Raw genomic sequence first — 10,942 nt, 5'->3', positions numbered from 1 at the left:
TGCCAAGGCGCCAGCTCCCGCAACCAGCCCGTTCCCGGGGCCTGACAGGGCAAGGACCCCACACGGCAGCCGCGCTCCCAGGGCTGCACTCCTCTGCCGGGGCAGCCCGCTTCGCCAGGCCGGCGATGACTCGCCGGGAGCCGGCCCGACAGCGGGACGACGCTCCCGAACGCGCCGGGCTCAGGCACCCCGCCTGCAGCGGGCGCGGCGTTCTGGGGGCAGGGCACGGCCGGCCCGCCCGCCCGCCCCAGGACACTGGGCGCCGGTCCCCAGTACTGCGCGTGCGCTAAGGCCCCGCTCACGCCAGCAGAACCCCCGCAGCTCGCGGCCTTAAAGCCGCTATCACCTACGGGGCGCGTTTATTGGCTATCGAGCCTGCCTCCGGCGCCCCAGCCAATGGTCAGCGGGGCTGCGCTGAGAAGCCGCGCTGATTGGTCCGGCGCCTTCCCGGCCGTGGGTGGGGCCGCTCGGCGGCCGGCCGGCCGTAGAAGGCTCGGAAAGCGCCTCCGCTATCCGGGGAGGGGCTGCGGTGCGCTTGCGCGCGAGGGTGAGGGAGGGGCGTGGCGTGGCGGGCGCGTGGAGCCGCCCACCGGGCTGCCCACCGCCGTCCCGCCCACCGGGCCGTGCCCCGCCGCCGTCCCGTCGGCTGCCGTCCTGTTCGCTGCCGTCCTGTCCCGTCTCGCTGCGCCCCGCCGCAGCACCGCGCGGTGAGTCGCCCCGGGGGCAGCCGCGGGCTCGTCCCTCCGCGCGGGGGCGGGGGGGGGGTGGCCGGCGCTCCGGTCAAGGCTCTGCTGGGATGGGGCGGGCGCGGAGGGATGCGGCGGGTCGGGACCCCCCCGGCGGCGCGGAGCGGAGCGGAGCGGGCTTGTTGCCCTCGGCTCCCTCAGGGCGGGAGCCGTCCCCGCGCAGTCCCGGCAGGCTCCCCCGCTCTCTCCCCGCCTCCCCCCCGCCCGCCTCACGGTGTCCGTTTGTGCCCCACCCAGACCATGTCCAAGTCCCTGAAGAAGATCGTGGAGGAGAGCAGGGAGAAGAACCAGCCCGAGGTGGACATGTGCGACCGCGGCATCTCCAACATGCTGGACGTGCCCGGCCTCTGTAGGTACCGGCGGCGGGCGGGGAGAGCGCGGAAACTTCCTTATTTGTCCCGGGATGGGCCGGGGCCGCCGCCGGCCCTGGGAGCGGGGCGGGCGGGTGTGTGTCGGTCCGGGCCGCCCCGCTCCCTGCTGCTGCCCCGGCCCCGCGCCGTGGTGGGGCTGCCTGGGCCTCTTCTGTGCCGGGGGTGTCCTGAAGCTTTGGGCGTCGGGGTCTTGGGGAGGGACTCGTGGGCAGGGGAAGCACTCTGCTGCCAGCTCCCCGAGCACCACAGCGAGCCCTGAGTGTGTTCGGGAGAGCGCCGGCTCCACTGCACCGGAGAGACCGGCGTGGGAAGCTGGGACACTCCCCCCACCATCTCTCCCATCACCTCTTCCCCTGCACCGTCTGCAGCCCTGAGCGTTCCCTGTCTCTCGCTGCTGTCATTCTGGCACTTGAGCGATGGGGAGACTGTGCCTGCTGTCCGTCCTTGCCTCTCCCTGCTACCGAAGCAGCATCCCCTCTGGTTTTTGGAAGGGATGACGTGATATGAGCCTGTCTCTGAAGGAGAGTATGGTAATACTGTATTACAGATACAGCAGTATCATACTTTGTATATTACATGATTGCATGTGCTTCCAGAATTGTGATAGTATGTTGTTGCTGGTATGTTGCATTTGCTGTAAATTAACTACAGCACCTGCAACGTACCAATAACAACATACTGTCACAGTTCTGAAGAACACGTAAATGAAGAACAAGGCAGGTGACTTTGCCTTGCGTTTGCTTTGGCTATGAGTGTATATAATGTTATAGTACAGCTGATTTGCACTGAGTTAAAATTGTGGCTGGCTGTAGTGTGCCACCGGCTGATTTCCCTGAATGCATGATGTAATGAGAAAAAAGCAAAATCTAAAACCACCAATGTACTTGAAACTCTAATCATATCCTGGTTTAGCTCTTTGCTATGTTTGTTAAACATGATAGCAACCAGGAGCAAGTATATGTAACTCTTCTTGCATGATGGCAGAGAGTTCAGGGAAATGAGTTTAGGGTCAACATAGCGCTGAGGGATATGGTGTAGTTGGGAGCTGTCAGTGTTAGGTTAACGGTTGGACTAGATGATTTTCAAGGTCCTTTCCAACCTAGATGATTCTGTGAAATGTATGGCTCACCACTGTCCGTCTGCAGAGCTGGGAGCAGACTGAAGTATCTTCAGTCACATCAGTAAAGGGTGAAGACTTAAGTACAGTTTTGCGGAACTTGGTTCTGTACTTCGTCCTTTACTGATTCTTTTCCTGCTTCTGAGTTGTGCATGGGATTTCAGGAAGATTACATTGTAAAGCCCATATATATGTACTCATGTTAAACAGAAAGCTTCACTGAATTGCTGTTGGATGAACAGTTGTTTGAGACAAAGTAGTGTTTAGCTTGCATTAACTACAGACCCATTTTCAGAACTATACTTATCCCTTTCAGTTAAACTAATGCATTAAGAGTATGGGGCAGCAACAGAATACTGTTGCTTTTGTTAAGTAGACTTGTTGCCTGTTACCAACACATAATTAATTAGCCAGCTTTGATCTTTCAGGCAGGGGAAAAAAGGTGATGTTGAAAAGCACATCAGTAATGCTAAAGTTAAAAAATCTTGTACAGAGACTGTTTTGGGTTTACTGTACAGGCAGGGTCAGGGGCTAGTGTGGGATGCTGGTCCACAGGTCATCACTGACACCAAATTGCTAACTAAGCACCTGAAGGTTGTTTGGCAGGGAGCTCCCTACATGAAGTGTGAACTTGTGGTACCCTAGTTACACTGCATCAGAGAAGTCTGCGTGCAGATAACCTTGGTGCACATTGTGTGACTTGATTTAGCGTGGGGATTTGGGGCCTTCTCCAACTTGAGGGGGAAGTGATGACTGCTTTCTGTTCAGTTAATTGAGATCTTCGTGCTTTTTCAGTTAGTCTGCACTCTGGTAGAGAAGGCATTATAAGTTGGGTTTGGGTGTTTTTGTGTTGTGGTTTGTTTTTTTTTTTTTTTAATTGTCAGGGTATGTGCCACTTTCGATCTGGAAAAATAATAACTTCCTCCAAATATGCCTTTAAAAAAGTATTGAATAGGCATTACCTCTGGATTTTAGGTAATGGTTTGATAAAATGTTAAACTTGATTGTTTTGTAACCCTACTATAGACTGTGTGTTTTGGGTTTCTCTGGCTCTGAGAACTGGCAGGGAAGCTAAATGAGTCTGACCTTGTGCCTTCCCTTCTAGGTGTGTTGGATACCTTTCCAATGCAGTGCAGTGTTAAAACTTCCCTTTTCAGAAACTGTTTTTTCCATGAAATAAAGATTTTTGTTAAAAACAACCATCATGATTCATGCCCAGGGACTGTTTTTTCACAGCATCTTGTCTTTAATGAGGGCCACTAGTAGATGTTCAGAGGTAAGGATAAGTTTAGGTTATGACTGGATGGAACATTTTGGTGGTGTTTTCCCTGGTTTTGGCCATTTGAGGTTTAAGGCCTTACTAGGTTGGAGGATACTCCAAAGTTACTGTGTTCAGTAGACCCTGATAGGGGTTTTGTCTCATGTAATTATTTAATGGTTGTGAATGCCCACCCCAGAGTGGCCAGTAACTGTTAAAGTAGGCTGTTCCTTATAGTCTTGGTTATTCTTCAAGAACAGGGCCAAGCCTTGTCCCACCGCATATTTGAGTACTTGCTGCAGAGTGGCTAGTGGATTCGTATTTAAGCTTTCTTATCTTAATTCACATAGAGCTAATGAAGACACAAGGGTTTGGAAGTAGTGCACTGTGTAACATCTGCTCTGTGTGCCAGTCCTTTTCCTTTAGGTACAGACCTGTTCTTGCCATGTGTGTTTAAAAAAAAAAAAAAAAATTAAGTGATCATAGAAAACTAGTGTTAATGGAGGCAGAAGAGAAAAGGGAGAGGGAAATATATGCCTTGGCTTCTCTTCTGACTTTTCTTTCCAGTCTAGTGAATGACTTGCTACAATATCGGGCAGCCACTCATATTTTCTTTTGCCTTGACTTCCACCCTCTGTAGCAGTTGTGGGAGAGACAAAACAGACCAAACTTGCCTCTGGAAAATACCAATGTCTCTTTCAAAATTGAGATGAAATATTATTTTCTACCTGGATGGAGATTGACACTTGGTATTTGAAATGGTCTTAAACTAGCTTGTACCTACAAGCTTAGCAACCTCCACATCTCTTCCCACTTTTGTGTTTAGTAAAGGGAGAGTGGAATTTTCAGCTTGTTTATGATGTGGTGTTCAGATTCACAAAGAAAAGCTCAGTAGTCCCTGAACCACTGCTTGCTCAGGAGTTCATTCATGTCATTAAAAATGGAGTTCTGTTTGTGGAATATTCCTTGAATCCAGGCACTTCCATGTTTTCTCCTAATGACTTAAAGTACAAACTAGAACTGTGCTACAGGCCTTCAGAACATCTGAATTTTCAAGGCTTTCAGGAATGTGATATGAGAAAACTGCAAAGATGTTCTGTAGAAAAGAGATTTCATTTGAGACTAAAAATGTCCCTTGATCGCCATGTTCTGTGCTTTAGCTCATCATAGTAATGCAAAGACCATGTGAAACAGTTTTAAACTTTAAAGCCATTTCTTACTATTCTGGCATACGATGAAACAAATGTTATACCATTTGTGCGCACATCTATACTGTAGTTGTGCATCCACACATGAATAGTTTTGAAAAATGTCTTGCCCTGTGGAAGTGTTCTAATGTATTTTGGGTTTTTTTAATTCCATATTGTGAAATAAATAGATCATACTTGTTTACAAAACACCCAATATGGACAGGTAATGGTAGCGAGCATTAATAGACATCCTGTAGGGTCAACGATCGGGTTCAGCAAGTAGGGCATGGTGTGTGCCTTTCCCCTAGCCTGATGGTTAGGGCATTTTGCTGTTACGACTTTAAACAGCCATCAGCGATTACAGAATTGTTCTTGGAGTAAGGACCAGTCTGTAATACCGCATTTATGTATCTTTAAGTGATCGGTGTGGGGAAGCTGTGAATTGAAGAATTATTTTGCCCAAATAACTCGAGACATCTGCTGCTCTGTAGTCTTGTTGTCAGGGAAGGAATATTGGATGAAATCCTATTTACTCTGTAAGTGTTAATTTGCTCTCGTTATCATTCCATCTGCAAGCTATTCATATTTTACATAAAGTACATGCTTGTGTGGTAGGAATTAACATGCCTAGAATTAATTGTCAGAAAGTTAGTGTTGATATAATTGTCTGCTCCTAAAATAACCAAAGCACAGAAAATAGAGGGGCAGGCTACTTGTAGTCATTTTGTACAATACTGTAATGGTCATACTGCATTAAGTTCCTCCAGTGGGACAGACAATGTCTTATCTTGGTTCTGCAAGGTCTGTGGAGTCTTCCTGTTGTTGGTTTTGTTTTGTTTTGTTTTTTCTTTTTTAAAAAATTAAGTCTTGTCATCTGAATATTTTATGTAAAGCTAACTTGCAGTGCATGGCAGCAGTATATGAAAAAACTTGATACTAAAGCCAAAAGGAAAGAGCTTCAATATTCTTCCCTTGACCCACTCTGTTTTGAAGCAGTAGTGGGGCTGGGACCACTATGCAATTACTATGCAAGTAAATTGCTCTGGCAAATGCCAGTATCCTGACCCTCAAACTTCTGTGTGGATATCTGGTGCATTCTTCAAATCAAAATAACTTATTGCCTGTATGTGAACTACTGTAATGTTAACAAGGCATCTGAGGTCTGCAGTCCTCAAGGAGCTGCTGCTTAGTGCCTAGGAGCTCCTCCAGTGGTATCACAGAGAAGTTACAGTAATTCCCCTGTGAGAATTGTGATGCCCTTTGAATCTTGAGGGACTGGCACTTGGGGTGAATCATCTGACCTGTTGAGTAATCCTCAGCGAGTCCTGCTAGTTACAGTTATCTGAGCTGTGTGCATCCAAAGCAAAATGGCCCCATCAGGTCCCCTTCAGCCTTCTAGATGTTGCTCGGTGATGTTAATTAGGTAAGACGGATGCCTTTGTCAGAAGAGCTTATAGTTTAGTTGTCATACAGAATTGACTTTACATGTGCGATGAAGAAAACCACAGTCAGCTGTTCCCACAGCACGGTCCTTTTCACAGGAGTAGGCAAGTGGCAGCATACTGAGAAACTTGGTATTTCCAGGGGCTGGTTGTTTCACATAGGTCAGTTTAATGTACGTGAGCAAATTCCCCTCCTTGTAAGGACTGACTCAATGCCACTTTATATCTAGGCTTCCTTTCTTAAAATGCTGCAAATCTGTCTCCCAACTGGTAGTAGCTTTGGACCTTTCAAGATTGAAAATATTTTTGTCTAGATATGGCTAAAATGCTGCTGGAAGTAGTCCAGATCACAGATGCCTAACCTTTGCTCTTTTCAAAATAATATTGGAATGTTGCCTTTTTTCTCCTGTTGAGGGATGTCAGCCTGCTTTGCAGGTCAAAGATGCAATGGGATTTTATCGCGCATCAGGATTGACTGAGATAGTGGAGTTTCAGACAAGGTGTCTAGGCTTCAGTTGAATTTGGCCAGTGAAGTCCAGATTAAAATGTCTTTTGTCTAGGGATTTCTGATGTTGGGACTTTGTTCTAGTCTGTATAGACATGTGAGAAGAAACCCTTCTGAAAATAGACTTGGTTGAAGAAGACAGCGATGTGACAAATATGGAGAGGGAGTGGTGAGAATAATGCTTGTAAGCTTGTGTTGTTGAAGGCCAGAAGTACACATGGCTTGAAGGTTTAGTCAGCAGGCTTACCTTCAAAAACTAAATATGCACAGAACTTTTTATGATATTTAAATTCAGCTTGAGAAGACCTGAGTCTGCAGCCCCAAAGCTTAATTGCCCTTGAGTAAGCATCCTCACTTCATATGTATAGAAGTGATGAAATCATGGCAGAAAAGGCTCACCATATGCATACACATGGTTTAGATCTGTCCCAGTTCGCTATTAGTAAAATGCTTCCTTTTCTTACTCTTTTGTTTCTTATTTCAGTTTGTAAGTGATCCAGAGTGGGTACTTGCATGTGTGCTGCTGTCTAGCACTTAGTGCAGTTCAGTGACTTTATACTTCTGTGGTGTGAATAAGTCGCATGCAAATGATGTCTCCTCATAAGCTGGCTTCTTGCAGGAGTTATAAATACTATTTGGTATGTTTTTTCTTCTAAATATTGAATTACATCTTGAGCACAGAAACAGAAAATCCTAAGCACTTCTTTTAGTCTATTTGAGTTGTCATTCTGATCTGTATGTTTTAAAGGGGTATTGCACTTAGTGGGGAAATCAGGACTACTACCTTAAAGGGTTTGTTTTATTTTGATAACCTTGGACATGTCTAGCCTTAGTGTTAACAAATTCATAGAAGTCATACCCTTTTCATAGAAGTGGTTCATAGGCAAAAAAGAGTTGAGAAACGCGTGTCATGTTGATGGGTGTATGAACTAAATTTGAGCCTTTCCTCACATAGTTTCTCAAGTCAGTTTAGCTGTTTATTAAAAGGCATGTAATGGGGATTGCTGGTTTTAATGTAATGAAGTTCATTGTGAACTCCAACAAAGTCAAGAACAGATTATCTGAATTTTGAATTTAGTCCTGAAGCTGGCAAAGCTCTGAGCAAAACTGGAATGAACTGCTCAAGGCCACAGAAGTGTGACAGCTTCAGTCTTTATTCTGCTTTAATAAACCAGAAGAAGCATCGACTTCAAAGGAAAAAAGAAATAGTGCAAAAGTTCTCTTAGAACTCACCCTGTGCCTGGCCACACAATTTGACTTTCCAGTCCCTGCAGTTCAGCGTGGGTGTTGCAGACCTTTGCCTGGCAGCAGTGATGCAGGAGTCCCACCTGTCAGGAGTCCAGTTGTCTGTCGTGCTCGTGGTGAGATGCTGACTTTTTAGCATGGAGGTGAGGTGGCATTAGTTGGTCTTGTTTGCAACTTTAGTTCAACAACTCTGCTTTAAAAAACAGATCTTAAAGTGAGGTGGAAGCAACTTTGTACAGTATCAAAAAAAATATTTTTTTTTTTTAAAAAGCAGATTAAACAAAATCTTTACTTTCCAATGCTACTGTCATGGGAAAGGCAAAGGAGAAATTCTGAAACGTTCCTGTAACCCCAATCTTCAAGAACAAGGCTGGAATGCCATTTCCTCATTCTGGTGCCAGTGGCCAGAGCCCTGCGCTTTGTAATGCTCCACACTTCAGCCTTAAAAGGGACTCTTCTGTGTCCTTAAGACACAGCACTGCCTGACATACAGGCATGGTGATTTCTACAGGTGTGGTGACATAGCTAGTCTTCACCATTGCCACTGTAAGAGGGACTGAGTACAAAGCTGGTGGGAGTCTTTGGTACATGTGTGCTTTTTCCTGCCTTTTTGGTAACTAGGATTTATTTGAACATTTCAGGCTTGGGGAAGATAATACTTGACTAGTTGGACGTTTCCTATATTGGCTTCTGAGGGGGAAAAGGGCCCTCTTGGATGGGATGACATTACGTGGATAGGCACACAAGTGGTTTGAATTGCAATGCAGAAGATACCCATTACTCTTCTTGTGGGGTGGGAGGAAAACAGGCTATGGCAGTTGGTAACTCCACTGCCTGGTAAGAAAAATCCTTTCTCTTTACAGTGGAGCAAGGCCAATTTCTTGTTGATGCTGGTGAGTCTAGGCAAAGCCTCAGAGCTCTAGAATGACTTGTTTCTTAAATTAAATGCAAGAAAAGATGTTTTTTCCTGTCATTGGTGATGTCAGTTTGGATCTGTCTCTGATCTAGATTAAGTTGCCTTGGGCTGGAGACATCAGACTAGATCACTTCTCATCTCAGGAAGCCAACTGGTAGGGTCGTGCTTCTGGTGGTTGTGTTCTTACTAGTCAGGCTTGGATATCAAGCGCCCATGAAATGTTGACTGTCTCTGATTGTCACAGCTATTATTAAAATATCTAACCAAGAGAAATAAATGCATAAGGAGTACTTAGGTATTTGTTCACAAGCTTGTAACGATCTCCAGCATCTTCTCTTTTTTTTGTGTAAATTGCATTCCTATATTTAGCTATATGTGTAAGTAATCGATAGTGTTAAATGGTTGCTTATGATGCCTTTCATGTTTTAAAGCTGATGTGCCTTTTATGTTTTAAAGCTTAGAGCTCTTTGTGGAGGCTGCTGCTCTTGTCTGCCCTTTAGGGCTGTTCTTTCTACAATATCCTTACAGACTTTCTATGGGCTTCTTTCTCTGTCCTGTTCTGCTTTGTGAGGTGGCGCAAGCAGTGCTTAGAGCACTTGTATTTTAGGAGAAATTTAGGGTGGGTGTGCTGTTTCTTCCTTTCTCCTCCCTGCTTTTCCTTCCTGCACAACCTGCAGTTGGTTGTACAGGGAACTGTGGTGATGCCTTTTTTTTTTTTTTTTTAACATTGAGCTTTCTGATCTGTTTCTGCCTTTGAGTGACTGCTTTCATTCCGCTGACAGGTTATATTTGCCTGTGGTAAGTCATGAGCTTTCAAGTGTTAGCTGAAACAGGTTGCTATATCAGGAAGTAAAAGGTCTCCAAGCTGTTTTCTCCAACTTGCAATTTAGTAAGTATTGATTAGCAGGGCCAGTTTTCACACATGCTCACTAGGATATCTTTGATCCCTAAAGCAGCAAGAACCCTGTGGGATGTCTCTGGGCTAATGTTAGTGATGTTTGTTGCTTGAGGAAAGCTCTGAGGGATGAGAGATGTAGTACTACAGCTGTCTTTCAGGCAGGGAAAGTTCCTGGCTGCCTAGGAGGGGCAGCAAGGTAGTTTCTAGAGCTGTTTTGAAGAGGCTACGCTGGAAGTAAGGAAAAGGTGTAGGGGAGGGAAAATCTCTCAATTTTTCTGGTTCCAATAAAATACAACAAACTTTTTACAGGGATGGGGCAGATGTTTGAGAACTCCTTCAAGGTACGAGTTTCTCCTCTGACTATTTAACATATTTTTCTGATCAGATACTGTTGTCAGTTGTGGGCTATGGAGCTTCTAGGGAAAGCAACGGTGGTGTGGATGTTGGCAAGAAGAAATGTAAAGGATGAAGTGTAGGGGGAGTGCCAGTCTCTAGCTGCCCCATGTGCAACACTTCTTTGTTCAGTAAGGTGGAATCTGAGGGGCTTTGATCAATCAGATCATTCAATTAATTTGAGTAAATACTGCATGTTGCCAACTGGCCATTTGTCACGTAACAACAATGCTAGTCTGCTGCTGTGCTTCGTGGATGCGAGGTTGTAAGTGCAGCTGTTGGTACTTAGGGCTTAAATCTAGCAGTGACTTGGTAATGAATTTGGAACATGTGGAAATGTAATTGCTTGTGTGGCATGTATTTTGTTGGGTCTAAGCGTTGGGGTACCTATCGCTTTTTCCTTGGGAAGGATTCAAAGAATGGAAATGAGAAAGGTGTTTGTGTGCCAGAACCAGGCCTCTGCTGGAGGCACCGGTAGTTACTGCTCAAGTCGTGTTTGATGCTGTAACAAAAGCATGAAGTAAAGGGGCAGAGGAGTGGCTGGATATGCTCTTAAGTCTCGAGCTTGTCTTGTTTATTGTGACGGTGCACATGAATCTGGCGTTACTGGAGCAAAGATAATAACTTGCCTCTTTTTAGCTGAAATAGATACAAGCTCTCAGTTGCATGGCCATAAACTCACTTCTTTCTCTCTTCATTTGCAGTTACGTTGTCTCATATCACACAGCTGGTTCTGAGTCACAACAAGCTTACAAGTAAGTATACTGTTGTTTTTGGACTTCATTACAAGCAGTTGAGCAATACTGAAAAGCTGACACTGCTAGTTGTTTTTGGTTTGGTTTTTTTTTTTTTCTAGAGCGT

The 10,942-nt window shown here is 45.6% G+C and overlaps 1 protein-coding gene across 4 annotated transcripts in view; it reads left to right on the top strand.

Moving 5' to 3' along the window:
• Positions 1–595: 595 nt before the first annotated feature.
• RSU1 (Ras suppressor protein 1) overlaps positions 596–10,942 on the top strand; it is a 114,562-nt gene continuing 104,215 nt past the window's right edge. For all 4 annotated transcript variants that reach the window (XR_012628571.1, XR_012628570.1, XM_074865165.1 and 1 more), the window contains exons 1-3: positions 596–707; positions 984–1,095; positions 10,786–10,836. Coding sequence is in view for 2 of the 4 variants with exons in the window: in XM_074865165.1 (XP_074721266.1) it covers positions 987–1,095; positions 10,786–10,836 (160 nt within the window). In the remaining 2 variants the exon portion in view is untranslated. The remainder of the gene's footprint in view (positions 708–983; positions 1,096–10,785; positions 10,837–10,942) is intronic.

This window comes from Strix uralensis, chromosome 1 (assembly GCF_047716275.1).
Source record: "Strix uralensis isolate ZFMK-TIS-50842 chromosome 1, bStrUra1, whole genome shotgun sequence".
NCBI classification, from domain to species: Eukaryota; Metazoa; Chordata; class Aves; order Strigiformes; family Strigidae; genus Strix; species Strix uralensis.
The sequence above is the reverse complement of the archived record's forward strand: the minus strand, read 5'-3'. Positions and strand labels throughout refer to the sequence as shown.